This window comes from Coturnix japonica, chromosome 3, assembly GCF_054131305.1.
Source record: "Coturnix japonica strain WE chromosome 3, WE-NBRP24, whole genome shotgun sequence".
Taxonomy (NCBI): Eukaryota; Metazoa; Chordata; class Aves; order Galliformes; family Phasianidae; genus Coturnix; species Coturnix japonica.
This window is the reverse complement of record NC_140665.1, coordinates 22,458,965-22,474,010: the sequence shown is the minus strand read 5'-3', so window position 1 is coordinate 22,474,010 and position 15,046 is coordinate 22,458,965. Positions and strand designations below refer to the sequence as shown.

General features: G+C 44.8%; 2 protein-coding genes across 2 annotated transcripts in view; one reads left to right on the top strand and one right to left on the bottom strand.

Moving 5' to 3' along the window:
• Positions 1-2,626: 2,626 nt before the first annotated feature.
• SRP9 (signal recognition particle 9) lies at positions 2,627-8,534 on the bottom strand. Its single transcript, XM_085542999.1, has 3 exons — positions 8,385-8,534; positions 5,583-5,651; positions 2,627-3,712 (listed from the first exon to the last, which is right to left on the bottom strand). Exons 1-3 carry the CDS (start codon positions 8,454-8,456, stop codon positions 3,593-3,595), a joined length of 261 nt encoding a protein of 86 aa, XP_085399125.1. The 5' UTR covers positions 8,457-8,534; the 3' UTR covers positions 2,627-3,592.
• A 2,233-nt stretch (positions 8,535-10,767) lies between these two features.
• The window catches only part of ENAH (ENAH actin regulator), a 109,067-nt gene continuing 104,788 nt past the window's right edge, over positions 10,768-15,046 (top strand). The window contains exon 1 of the mRNA XM_032443300.2: positions 10,768-10,845. Within this exon, the coding sequence (XP_032299191.2) occupies positions 10,838-10,845 (8 nt within the window). The 5' untranslated portion in view covers positions 10,768-10,837. The remainder of the gene's footprint in view (positions 10,846-15,046) is intronic.

The following is a 15,046-nucleotide window of genomic DNA, read 5'->3' as shown; positions in this document are numbered from 1 at the left end:
ATAAGAGAAACAGTGTTCTTAGTCTCCTAATACCCAAATTCAGTTCTCTATATGGGAGGTGCTCCCGGGCTGAGCACTCTGGTTCTGGCTGGGAGCCTGGCCAGCTCTTGGACCAGGAGCCCTCGGAGGTGGCACTAATGACCGGAGATGACTTTATAATGTCAGAATGTCTTTGTTCCCATCAGAGCACTCCAAAGAACAACCACCTGTGACTAGGTGATAACTTAGGGGGCAAAAATGCATATGCACCACAAAGATGATGTACAAAAACAGCAGCTGCACTTGCACGAAGGTAACTAGCTGTGCTATCACTTGTGTCTGTGCTGTTACAGGCTCAGTTCCCACAGACTTGTATTACATGGTCCAATTTAAGCCCGTGTTCTCCTGCCAGTTTCTGGGCTTAGAGCAGCCACGGGCCCTACACCAACTGTCAGGGATTAGTGGGCTACCATGCTTTGCATTCTGCTGAGTAACTGCTCTCTGTCTGAAATGCCGTGGCAACATTCTCCTACCAAACAAACACACCACTTCTGGGGATTAAAAAGGCCAGATCTGCCCACAGCCTGCAGTAATTCCTCCCAGTGAGAAGATGGGGAGGCTTATCTGGAAGTCAGTCTGACTTTGCTGTGAAAGTAACAACAGATGAAAGGCATTTCTGTGCCATCTCCACAAAGATGATTTCACTTTTGCCTGTATTTAAACACTTTTCAAGGCCTGTGCAAAAGATAATGCGATTGTTGGCTTATGGAGATTTTGATCTTGAGTCGTGCAGCATCTACCTTCAAAGTTGTATCGAGGTCTGGGAATAGATCCCTCCTGTCTTGGAAATGACATCACTATTAGCTGAAGCAAAAACTAGATGTGTGTCATGGATTTAAACAAGTTAGAGGCTATCAGTCTTAATGGATCTTCACAGCAAGGCTTGGTAAATACGTTTGACAAAAGCAACTTCATTTCAGTCAGTGACACTTAGAAGTTCCCTCTGAAGCACAAGGGCCAACACACTTTCCAGATGATGTAACCCTTAAAATCAACCCAAGGTAACAGCGCCCATCAAAGTCTCACTGACAGCGGCTGGCAGAAACAAGGCTCCTCCACCTTTATTACAGGGAACATTGCGTAGTACCCACTGGTTTTTTTCCCCTTGCGCTGCAGGAAGGAACTTATGGAGATAAAATACAATTATTTTGACAAGTTCAAACATTGTTAAAGGTTTGGCTTCACTTCAATTCCCCATTTGCACGGACTCAGGCACAAAAAGCACCTAATTTTCCAGAGTAAGTCTGATGCTCTTGAAAGCATTAGCTCAAGACTTTGATGAAAACAAAAGCTTCTTTCATAAGCATCTCTAAAGCCATGACTTGTAACCGGTTCTCACTTCTACAGATAATTAAAGGATCTTCCTGTAATCCACAATATGCTTACAGATCCACAGGCTGAGGATTAGAAACCCTAAAGGAAATAGAGGACCCTTCTTCTTCCTGCCTCTTTTTCTTGACAACCACAATTTAGTACATGTGTGGGAACTGTTGATCACAGCCTGAACCTCTGATTGACCACCTGAAGCAAACACTGAGTCAGCTGCAGGAGCCCAGGCGAAGGCAATTCAGCTGTGCTACCAAACGGGTGGAGCCTGAATGCACCTCTCCCAGATGCCATTTAAGGGCTGACCACCACTAAGGCAGGATCTCTTTCTCTGGAGATCCTCCTGCGTGGAGTTTGCTGCAAACCTTCAGCATCGGTGAGCATTTCCCATTTATCATCATCTTTCTATCACGATGCTCTTTTGTATGAAACATCTGTTTAACCTCTGTTTACCTATTGGCTGTATCGTTGTATAACTGCACAGTACAGCTTCCTACATGCTAAACCGATGCATAAAATGGTCCAAAATCACACTGAGATAGCAGCAGCCTTTGCACCTGCAGTGTAAAGCTTCACTTGCGTGACTTCTATACAGCAACCACATGTATTGCCCAGCAGTAGTCTAGATTAAAAATGGCTTAATTACTTAACGTTGCTATATTGCAATTATTAAGACAATAATTTAGAGCACTGAGGAGAATTCTCACATCACAGCATCTTGTTACAGCTTAATTAGGAACAAACCGTAGCCTTTTATCTGCATTTCAAAAGCCAATCAAAGCCATTACATGTAGGTCACTCCTACAGAGTAGCCACTGGCAATGTGGCACCCAGGCACTCTCCATACCAGCTGTAAGCAGCATTGCACAGCAGCTGGTTGGGTACCACTGCAGCAGCTGAGCCTGTGCTTTGTGTTAAAGAGTCCTCAGCAAGTGTGAGGATTCTGTTGCCTCTAAGTAGACTGTTTATATAATGGCAGTGACAACAGGTACCTACTGCCATATTTAAATGTTATATAGAAAAGTCTTCCTATGGCTCTGGCTTGTTTTCGCGGCTTGGTTTTTAAGCCAAAACAGTATCTGGGCATACAGTACACCAGTAGCATATTTACTTAAAAAACAAAATGTGGTTTTAAGTATGCATGGACCTGTATCAATTTCAGCTGCAGGGTCATCAAGCATAAAAGCATTCACAAAAGACAGTTTTTAATGCCCTACCAGAGGTAACTGTGTGGAAAAAGTCAGAGTCTAGTGGGCGTGGATGCATTTTTGACAGTGGTATTTATTAAGCTGGTTTTCATCCATCTATTCAGTTGGCTGACAGCCGTCTGCCTCACGAAACATTTGAAAATGCACAGTTCACAAGTAGCTAAAATGATGACTGGACAGTGTTTGGTTGCGTTCCTCTATTAACATAACAGGCAAGAGCTTCTAGAATTAGTCCTGCTGACAGACTTCAGCTCTGCCTGAGGCGAGGATGGGAGAGGTTCCCCTTTCTAGTAAGCAACAGTTCAAGCACTGAAAAAATGTTCTGCTATTTTTCATCAATATTTGCCTAACCAGGAAAGAAACTCCGCTGGAGTACTGCTAACTGCATGCAGCAAGTGATACTTTAACATTGCAAACAGAGAAGCTTAGTTACTTACCCAATATATGGGATCTACAAATGCAGATGTGACCAAAATCAATACTAAAAGCTAAAACGTCGCTAGGTGCAGAGCCTAATAGACACTGGCAATTTTAACACTGCAGTTCACAAAGCATCCATTCTTCTAAACCCTGCTGCAGTATTTATCTAAATATTTATTAGATCCATTAATCACGCTACAGTATTATGTTAATAAACCTTCTCACTCTGAGAATACACCAGCATAACATACGAACGCAACAAAACCTATATGAAATTTTATTACAGCTTTCCAGAAATATGCTTGTGGCCCACCAAATTCACACCCAAGTACTGTAGATGCGTAAAGATTTCTCGTCTTAGCATACTTAGCGTGTAAGAATAGTTTCTTGTTCAATTCCCAAAAATAAATATAAGCTTTCAATTGAAAGCATTAATTTTTCTAGCTTTCCAAAGTGGAGAGTGGGAAGGAAGATGCTCTAGACTTTTCAACGGTCCATTTTGGTACGTGAAAGCATCTCCTGTCCCACTGTTTGTTCAGATCCAAGAGATGTGTTCTTCCAGTGCAACAGGACCGGAGCGCTCCTTTATTTCCAGCAGCTCAGTCTGTTTCCATGGCAGCACTGCGGGACTCCTTAGCCACCATCAGTCGCATCAGCTGACTGTGGAATTTCTCAATCTTCTTTACGTCTTGTGCCTGGTCTGTTCTATACAGCAAGCACTGCAAGAGAAAGTTGCTTAATGTCAGATTCCACTTGTGTGGTTTTGTAGCTTATAGCTGCAACAAATTTGTGTTTGAACCAATGAAACAAGTACTTCAACGCATCTGTTGATGTACATCTCGGCTCTTGTGAGGCCCCATCTGGAGTACTGTGTCCAGGTGTGGAGCCCTCAGTACAAAAAAGACATGGAGATTTTGGAAAGGGTCCAGAGGAAGGACAGGAAGATGATCAGGGGGCTGGAGCACCTCCCCTATGAGGACAGGCTGAGGGAGTTGGACTTGTTCAGCCTGGAGAAGGTTGCGGGGTGACCTCATTGCAGCCTTTCAATACCTGAAGGGAACTTACTCCCAGGAAGGGAGTAAACTCTTCGAAAGGGCTGACAATAGCAGGACACGGGGAAATGGTTTTAAGTTAAAAGAGGGAAGATTTAGGTTGGATGTTAGGGGGAAGTTCTTCACTAGGAGAGTGGTTAGGCCCTGGAACAGGCTGCCCAGGGAGGTTGTGGATGCCCCGTCCTTGGAGGTGTTCAAGACCAGGTTGGACGGGGCCCTGGGCAACCTGATCTAGTAAAGGTGTATGTTTGGTGGCCCTGCCAGGCAGGGGGGTTGGAACTACATGATCCTTGAGGTCCCTTCCAACCCGGGTCATTCTGTGATCTGTGGTATGTTGTTCCCACGTGGCAGCAGCAGTACACATCTACCTTCTTTTAAGATGCCTATTGGAATTTCTGTCATAGGTTCTTGCCTTCTGTTTCGAAAATAGTGAAGCTCAGTGTTTCTTGTTACCTCCTCTCTCAATGAAGGCGCTAAAACTTGGGCTTTAAAGCGGTCTTTAAGGGCACACTTGGTCTAGGTTTAATTTTATCTAGGAAAAGCAGGCTTTTGCTATCCTGTTCTCTATATTCTGAATGTATACTCTGCTTTTAACAGTCTTTATAAGCACTGCCAGTGACATCAAATCAGTATTTCCCATTGAACAGGATCCCCTCCCCTAAGCAAATTCCATTTTTAAGATAGTTCTAATTAGGACAATAATATCTAATTAAGATAAAGAGGAATTCCTTCATGTGACGAGCCCGTAAAGGGAACAAGAGCAATATGTCAGTGACTAATCATAAAATGGCTGCTTAGCTTTCACTGCATGAGTAACTCCTTACACCTGCACAGCATCAGTGTGACTGCTCAGACCTAACAATTATGTTTTTACCATCAGAACTTGCTGCTGGCACGTACTTCTGCATGTAGATAATTTCTATCTCTACCGCTGCCCTCTTCTAACCCCTTGGAAGTTTTCTAAGCATCCTTCCAGGCTATTCAGAACAAGAGTAGTAAGTAAATGCAGTTCAAGTGCTTTTGAATGCATAACAAATGGTTGTGGTACCATAATGTTTCAGAAGGATCTCTGTGCTGCAAATGAATGTCACATTTCACTGTGATAACACTCCAGTGTCTCCTCATCACAAAGCAGCAGCTTACCCTGCGGATTAAACCTGCCACCACTTTGAGCAAAGCGAAGGGACCACACTGAGCAGGAAATGTCTGTTTGAAGATGCTCCTGGAACACTTCAGCAGAAAGTACCAATGCAGTTCCATGACGATGGATTTTTGCAGTGCTTGGGTATCTTTGTTTCTGTAGAATCCTAAAATACCTATAGGGAGACCTATATAGAGCTATATAAGTGTTTGTTAGAGCTTCTTGTGGACTAAGCAGAGCTGAACTAAAGATGTCAGTTTTGGTCACAGAAGGAAACCTGAGCAAAACAAGGTTTTGGGAAGCAGTCAGGTACTCGAGGCAATGGCTGAGAGCTCATACTTGCAAAAAGCAAATAGTCAAAGTCCAGTAAGCCCTGAGAGAATGGTCTGTACTTACAGCTACATCATCCGTTACTTTGATACAGAGGTTCCCATCACAGTGTCGGTATTTGAGGACAACTCGCACCTGAAACAACAAGCATTTGAAGAATTAGTATACTACAGTAGCATCAGGAGTGTTACTAACCACACTAAATACAGCAGTGACATGTGCAGGGACTTCAGGGACAGGTAAATAGATGACAAGAGTGCTGTCAATGTAAGACACTCCAATACCATATATCACACTTAAGGAAAACTAGATGGAAGCTTGTTTGTAGACAAGAAACACTTAGGAAAATAGTTCTGTGTGAAGACTTGAAAAGGTTTGGCTGGGATAAACACAGCATTACTTCCTTTCTTATACAGCATCTAAATACGTATTAGGCAAGTATTATGTAAATGTTCTACTTCCAATCACTGCAGTTAACTCAGTAGCTACCTGAAAGCCAGACTTGAATCATTCTAATGCTTTCACAAGTGGAGAGGGGAGACATAGCAAAACAACACCAAACACAACCAGAAGACTGCAGAGGGCTCTTTCAAATTGCTTTCAAGACTCACCAAGGCCAGGTTTGGAGTCAGGAAGCAAGCATTCCACTTCTTGCTCCTACCACAGTCACCTGCCCTGAGATTCAACCCATCCACAGCCCTCCTGCGTTCTCCAGTTACTAAGGTTCTCAAAGCCACTGTGATAAAAATCAACTCTCTCAGCAACTGACTGAGCACTGAATGCTTCCTGCTGAATGCAGGACTGATCAAGGGGACTTCTATTGTTTCTGATCTCAGCTGGCATCAGTATCTATAAACAAAGCGACCTGTGCTTTTGAGAACATTCTGAACTAAGACAACCCATGCTATAAACAGGTCTCTGTTGACCTATGCTATGGTCAACAATCACCATGACTACAAAATACGCTTTGAGATTCCATCTCTGTGAGAGATCTCCTCACAGACTTATCTTTCTTGTTCAAGAAAGCTTTCTGACCACAGCACTTGTGTAACTACACCTCTCAGCCAGGCAGGCCCAGAAACACAACGGAGGCTGTTACGGACATGGACTAGGTAACTTGCTCCCACTAAGACAAGACCACTCACTATCCAGCCTCATCAGCTCCCCAAAAACCTGTCTCCCACAGTTCTTAGTTTTTTGATAAGTGCCATTACATATAAAAGCTCCTGAGGCAAGTTAAAGTAGAGTATTCTAACTGTGACCCTGGAGCCTACATAAACTCTTTCATACATAACCAGGTTTGTAGCCACGGCTGAGTGTGAAGGAAGAGAGTGCCACTGAGGTCCCTTATGAAAAGAGGGGAAACAGCTCCTGGCTGCAGTAACAACCTTTCTAAACTCTTAATTTAACTGGATATCGCAAAGTATAATATAACAAATTATTCTGTTTAGTTTCTTGTCAGTACATACGTATGGGAAATTGTTGATCACAGCCTGAACCTCTGATTAACCATCAGAGGCAAGCGATGGGGCAGCTGTGGGAGCACAGGTGGAGGTAATTCAGCTGTGCTCCCAGAAGGGGTGGAGCCTGGCTGCACCTCTCCTAGGTCTCATTTAAGGGCTGACCACCACTAAGGCAGCATCTCTTCCTGGAGATTGCTCCTGCATGGAGTTTTGCAGCAAGCCTTGGCATCGGTGAGCATCTATCCTTACCACGATCATTGGTGAGCATTTGTTGTTTATCTTCTTTTCTATATAACCTCTGGTTATCCGTCAACTTTACAATTATAACTATACGACATAGGAAGCAATAGCATGAGAAGTAGTTATTAACGTTAATAGCAGGCATGCATCCAGGGCTGGCCCTCAGCACAAGAAAGAAGTGAGACTTGTGTTCTGCCTAGAGAAGGCTCTGGGAGGGAGACCTCATCGTGGCCCTTCAATACCTGAAGGGAGCTTATAATCAGAATGGAAATCAGTGTTTTATGCAGGTAGATAGAACCTAACAAGGGGGAATGGTTTTAAACTAAAAGAGAGGAGATTTAGGTTAGGTGTCAGGGAGAAGTTTTTCACTGAGAGGATGGTGTAGTACTTGTACGGCTGCCCAGAGAAGCTGAGGATGCTGCATCCCTGGAAGACCTTGAGACAAGGTTGGATGGGGCCCGGGGCAGCCCTGCCCATGGCTGGATGCTGAGAGTGAATGTGCATTAAGTTCCCTTTCAATTAATGTTATTCCATAATTACTCTTTCAGAAACAAAGCCCTTCCAATCTGAAGTGATGCTGTGGGCATCAATGTGACACGGGAGCTAGTCAGTGCTTTCTTTTGGCAGGTTGGACTGGAACTCCACAAGTCCCTACCAGCAACTCTGTGATTCCTTTGATTCAAGCCGATACGGTCTCGTATGCTGTAGGCCAGCTCTCAGTGTACTTTCATTCCAGAGAACTCCTTTAATCCCGGTTCCAGGATGTGCACCTGCTGTGCCGGGATACCCACAGGCCCAGCACAGGTCAGCGTGCACACAAGCTCTCTGAAATCAGCTCCTTGCGGTCCCTACGTGTCACGGGTAACGCGGTTCCCTATACAGGTTACACGGGAACTCGGTTCTACCTCTCGGAGAATGGCGGTGATGTGTCAGCAAGGAGTTCCCTTGTTACCGCTCCGTTTTTAGCCCTGAAGGCCGCCAGGCTTAAACCCCGGGGACTCCTCTCCTCCGCCTCACGCACTTACGGCCCCGCTTCCCTCACCGAGCGGCTGAAGGGCACGGCGGCGAGAGCCCCAGATGCGACACGTTACTCGAGGCCTTCTTCAAGAGCCGGAGGCCCGTCCCCCCCGCCAGGCCTACTCAGCCCGGCGCTGCCGCCACCCACCTTCATGGGATCGGCGAGGTACAGCTTCTCGGCGGCGCGAGTGAATTCCTCCCAGGCCTGGTAGTGCGGCATGGCGCGGCCACACGGCAATCACCGCCCGCCTCTACGGCCCGGCCCGCTCCGTACGGCAAGATGGCGCCGTGCGCGGGCACCGCCTCTCCGAGAAAGGACGCCTCCCATTGGCCGGCGGAAAGCGGCTGGCCAATCACGGAACGAGTGACTCGACATTGCGGCCCGGTCGGGATGGCGCGGGAAGCACAGCGACCCCTTCAGGAGCGGCGGGCTCAGGACAGAAAGGCTCGAGCTGGAGGTGACTCCGCGTCACAGAATCACAAACCCAGCTCCCTCAGCCTGTCCTCATAGGGGAGGTGCTCCAGCCCCCTGATCATCTTCCTGTCCCTCCTCTGGACCCTTTCCAAAATCTCCATGTCTTTTTTTGTACTGAGGGCTCCACACCTGGACACAGTACAGCAGATGGGGCCTCTCAGAGTAGAGAGGGACAATCACCTCCCTATCCCTGCTGACCACCCCTCTCCTGATGGAGCCCAGGATCCCATTTACTTTCCGGGCTGCCAGAGCGCACTGCTGGCTCATGTTAAGTTTCTCATCTATCAGGACCCCCAGGTCTTTTTCTGCTGAGCTGCTCTCAAGGACAACTCCTCCCAGCCTGTACAGGTGCCTGGGGTTCATCTGGCCCAAGTGCAAAACCTTGCACTTTGCCGTGTTGAACCTCATTAGGTTCACCCGACCCCAACTCTCCAGCCTGTAGAGGTCCCTCTGAATGGCATCCGTTCCCTCCACCGTATCGACTGCACCACTCATTGGCAGAGTGTGAACCAGCTGTCCCAAGCACAGAACCTAACCTGGACGGAGCACTCCTCTACCCCCTCACATCTGGGGCTGCCATTTATAACTGCAGGGTAGGAATTGCTTTTGGTAGTTTTATAGACAAGAAGGACTGTAAATACGTGAGAGTGACTGGTGTGGGAAGTGCAAACCCTGCAACACAACCCAGTGCTCCACAGAACTGCGGCGCACCTGGTTTGGAACTTGGTTTTCAAATGAGACGTGGATATTTTCTTTCTAGAGGAAGGATCCCAGGTTTGTGGTGCCTCGTCGGGAGTAACTTGAGGTTGGCTTTTAGAGGAATTCCTTCTTAGTGCAAATGGTCAAGATCCTCTGTACATTCTTCAACACAAGAGCTGGCTTAAGAGCTTGTCAGTGCTCAGTTATTAGCCTTGTTGTTCATAATTTCTTCAGTTAAGGCAACGTAGCAGAGAATGGTTAGGAAAAACACCACCTTGTGTTGGTGCTGTGTCCCTCTGTTGATTGTATACAACGTGATGTGCAGCTCTACACAGCGTGTTCTTGGCTCCAGGTTTTAAGGATTTCCTGCTCTCTGCCACCACCACCTATGGCCCCACTCTTGTGCTGCCACAGCTGTTTGTGTCTCCAAGCTGGGGATCAAACTGATGACCTCAAGTGGATTAAAAGCAATAACATTTTTAGTAACACATTTTTATATTGAGAGTGGTTCATTTTTCCATTTGACTCTGTGGCCATATGGGCTGTTGTGCTGACATAGCTGTTGAAAATGCACCTATTTTGGTGGCAAGGCAGGATGTGGGAATTCCTCCTGTTTTTGCTGGCTTGGCCCCAAAACCAGGGGGTTGTATGTGAAAACCTCTGGAAGAGAAGCTGTTTGCTGAAATCTCAACAATTAAAAAGATAGGCTATTTCTGGAACATGGTGAATGTCAGAAACCAAGAGCTGGCGTGTTGCTTGGCCGTGTGCTCATGTTGCCTGAAGAACAGAACATTTTCTTGACACGTTGGAGAAGTAACCCAGACCGTTGCAGTCATTCATCTGTGAGCTGTATTTTATGTGCGTCCAAAAACTGTATTTTTCAAGTAAGTTCTGGTGAATGCAGTAATAGTAGGAATCTTTCAATGGGCTTTTTGTTTGGTGGAATAAAAAGAGCGGTTGTTTATCGCTGCGTGAAATATTTGATATTTAGCCAATAATAATTTAGCAGTTAGAAAGAATTCTGCTAAAACACACATACTTATCTTGCTTACTTTTCTTGAGCTCTGGCTTTCTTTCATGCAAGAAATCATTCCAGCGGTCTAGTGGCTATTCTGTCACTAAGAGAAATTTGGAATGCTACAAAACCTCACCAACCCTTTCCTCAGTCTACTTTTATATCGTTGCTATATTCCCCAGGCCACCTTAGATAATGTCTTTTTAGCTTGGATTTAAGGCCATAAAGAACTATGAAGCAATAATATAAGTATTTGCATGATGAAGTTTTTTTGTGTGGTTTTCCCTCAGGCCTTTCCCCCTCATCCAACGTGTATATACATGATGAATGATCTCTCTTTGATCGTGCTTCTACATGTATTGCCACTGCAAGTCCTGCTCTGTGTAGTTATGTTCAGGCACCTGGATTTCACATGGAAAGGTAGTTATGTTTTTTGTTTTTTGGTTTTTTTAATGTAGTGTCTTCCTTTGTATAAAGGAAAAAAAAAAAAGGTTGAAAGAAAACAGTAGAAAAAGACCTTGCACTATGTCTTAAAATATCATCCACTGAGATATCGAGTTTAGAAAGATCATGGGAACTGTAACTGCTCAGCATCACTCAGAGCTTGATATTTTGTTCCTGTTCATTCATTGATGCCTTTATTTAGTCTAAAGCAGGTGCTGTATTCCTATTTGCAAGTGTATTTTTCAGGTAAGTGTATTGACTTGATTTAAAAAGTTCTCTATCACCATAGCATGCAGTTGGCAGTTCCTTCCAGCTGAATGTAGCTTTGTATAGAACACTGTGTGTTATCATGATGAATGGTGGTTGTGATGGAAAATGATAGGACAAACTGATCTTAGGTGGGCTGGGTTTTTTGTTTTCCTTTTTCTTCCTTTTTTTCCCCCCCGTATCTGTAACAGTTTAATTAAGAACAGAAGTTGGTGCTGAGCTGATGATACTGTTCTTGGAACAAGAGGAACATAAAGTCAGTGGAGTTATACAGGTCTAAAAAAGTTTTAATAAGGAGTTAGTTACAAGGCAGTTATTACTGCCAGGAATGCTTAATGCTTTAAGGAGATACAGTCAGTTCTTTCAAAATATCTTCCCTTGGTGTAATTAAAGGAAAAGCATGGACATGGCAATCACACATTCTGTTCTTGTGTGTGTATGTTCTAAAACAGCTTGGGATTTGTACTGATGTAAACTTTAATTATATGGGCTCATTTATGTGCATACGGATGCAGGTAGATCTTGAGGACAGCGGCCTTTCACATCTCATTGGTTCCTGAGCCCCAGTACCCATGAGAACCAAGTCTGTAGTCAGAAGCAGTTGATGCTCTTGGATGGGTTTTAACATGTCAAGCTGAGCTACAGTTTTTTTTACATTCTGCAGCTCTTGAAGGAGCCCAAAATACACTGCTGCTTTCTATGGGCTTTATGTTTTAAACAGCTTGGTTAATGCTTTTGCCAGGCTGCACAGTATATGATTAATTACATCAATGCTAACTTCCTACCTTTCTTGTACATAAGCATTTAATCAAGTGATTCAGACTCATCTTGTCTTAACAGCGGTGTAATTAAACATTGGTGTAACTGAGCAAAAGTGTGGCTTATGGTAAGGAAGGCTGTATGGGGATGACAGGATTCTGGGCTGTTGTTCATGAATCCATGTGCCTGTCCCAGCCAAGTCACAGCAGCTAGCAAGGATGAGGCCTGAATGCCCATTAATTTCCTTCCTTTTTCCCCAGTGGCCTTATTTCTGGGAAAGGAAACACACTCCAAACAAATCCCTGGGTCACTGGGGAATCGGAAGCTTTGGCCACACTGTTGTCTAAGTTTGCCATACATTTTAGCTGTGGCCTTCCCAAAGGCAGCATTATCTGCTAGTTTGCTTTAACCATTTGAAAAAAGACACTCCGAGCGTTTAACATGGTTTAATCTAATCTTGCTCTATCTCAGGGTGTTTGTACAGGTACGTGTCAATAGCCATTGCATGAGCCAGAGGGCTGTCCCTACATATGGCCGTGTGGCCATCCTGGCCTTAATAGGAACTGCTGTTTCAGTTTTGTATGCTGTTCTGATGCAGTTGTTGTGAAGTTCGTTGTTTCTGATAGCTAGACAGATATATCCCTTCCTGTTAAGTGGTCAGTTTAGTCCCCTCAGCATAACAGTGCATTTAAATTAATGTCTTGTTTTGCAATAGACATATGTTGGAGAGCAGACTGAATCTTGTCATAACGTTGACTGTTGAGATTTGAGAGTGAAATAGCAGTCCTTGCGATGGCCTTCAGGGTAAAGAGGAGCACATCTGGTAGACAGCTCATGGACCAGTACGTCAAACAGGAAGCAGAGAGGCGCTCAGCACTAGCTGCTCAGATTTCGTGTCATCATTGCATACAGTTTCTGTGCATGTTTAGGATTGGGTTAGATCATCAGTTTGTGCAGACTGGAGGTGCACTGATGTCTTACATTAATCTTTTAAATAGAGGCATTTTCTACTTGATAGACATGTCTTAAGTCTGTTTTACCCGTGATGTTGATGCTGCCATGGCTGATAGGATTGATTAGTACAACAATAGACAGGTGATATTAGATGCTTATGGAGGTACCTTCTGAAGTCATCTGGACCAGAATAACTGCATAGGTGGTGAAAGCACTGTAGGTACTTCTGATTACATTGATTTCTAAGGCTAAGCAACATCTCAGTCCATAAAATGTTTTTGCACCGTAAGATTGTTTGAGCATCCTCATGAGTTAGCTGTGTTAGTAAAAGGGGTTGGTAGGCCCAGCCACCTGTCACTGCCTTTTCCCAGGATTTAATGCCCTCTCCCGATCTGTTTACAGAGATGCTTGTGTGAGAGCCCCTTAACCCACTTCAATCAAACTGGGTTAGCAAAAACCTCCCACTTAATCCATTTAAGCTAAGGCTGGCTCAGGTTGACCAAAAGTAGGTTAGGGGGTGCCCACACGAGCCTCTGCAGGCAGAACTGAAGAGGTGGTGATTTCCACAGGATGAAATAGGATGAGCTGAGCCAGGGAAGTGGATCTGAATCAGCAGCTTCTTCTCTTCCATCCCCTCAGCTGCAGCGGAAGAGGATGGAGTGGGGCCTGCTCCACACACAGGGCAGCTCGGCTGGCAGCATGACATCTGAAGCTGCAGTAGCACAGCTGTTATCCCGTACACCCATTCTCATCATCACAACAGTAAAAACAAAACACTTTGTGAAGACCAGCTGTTGCCTACAGCGCTGAGCAAAGCCTCTGCAAGCTCCTGCACTTCCACTGAGTGCTGGTTCTTGGTCAAGAGCTGGTGCAGGTGGAGCTTGCAACTGAGTCTGACAAAGTGTCAAAGTGGATGCTCAGTATTGGCATTGCCAGATCCTAAAACAACCACAGGCACACACATTGCTCCTCTGATGCCTACAGTATGGCAGCTTTCTATAAAATATATCTGATACAGAGCTTGTGTAGCTGTCAGGCTTGCAGGCCCACATAGAGCATATGCAGAAGCTGGGATCTGTGCTGGAAGTGCTTCCGTACTTCCAACATATGGTGTTGCTGTTACAATCCCTGTCAAGGAAATAGCAAGCATTTACCTGGCCCATCGACTGGCTTTACTCTGCAGAGAGATTTTAACTTCAAATCTGTAAGTTTAGCATTTTCACAGCACTTGGAGCATGTTAAAAATAGGAAAGGGGATCTCAGTAGGGTACGGATGTGGAAGCAGGGAGAGTGTTGTATAAATGACACGTCAGGGCTGTGACTTTATATACCAAAGGGCCAATTTCTAACAAGATTTGAAATGGGTCCTCACAACTGCGTTCTTGGTGAAGTATTTTCCTCTCTACATCAGCAACTTTTCGTGATCTTTTTATTATTGTTATTATTACTGTTATTACATAAATCAAATAAGTCAAAATTCAAGTGATCTGCTTCAGGAATGAATGAAAGTGTCCATTTCTTTCATGAGGCAGAATTTTAGGGAGTGCGTAGCTACCAGAAACATGTATTGAAAGGATTGAGAGTGAATGAGGAAATATCTGCTGCTCTCCTCATTTTAGGGCATGGAGGAAGATGAGAGGCCTGCAGGAAATGCACAACCTGGTGCTGATACTCCCTCCTTATCTCCCAGCCTTTTCCCTCCTGCTGGATGGGAGGGACAGGAGCTGGGAATGGTAGCTGCATGTTGTCTGAGGAATCTCTATACCAGATCTCTGTTTATCAGGGTTTAGTCTGTGTCCCCCCTTATGTGGCACAAAGAGCTGAGGCAAGGCAGTGCATCTGCTCATACGTAGTTCAAATCCTTTATTCTTTTTCTTTTTCCACAGGGCTGTTTTTATTTTTCTTTTAAAGCTGTTAAAGAGTAAATCTCAGTGCCCTGAAGCAAACTCCTCTTCTATACAGTTTACTCTTGTTGACTTAAAAACAAGAATCATGAGGAAGATTTGCCAGCATAGCATTTGCCATGCAAAATTTACATGCAGCTGCTTTGAACTAAATTCCCGGCAGAAGTGAAAGGATTTTCAGGCTTCCAGATCTTAGCAGGCTGCTGCTTTTTGCAGGCAGAAATCTGTATGATAGATACTTCTCTAGAGATCCCTCCCTGCCAGCTAGGACTGTACTATCCTGCTCCGATCCC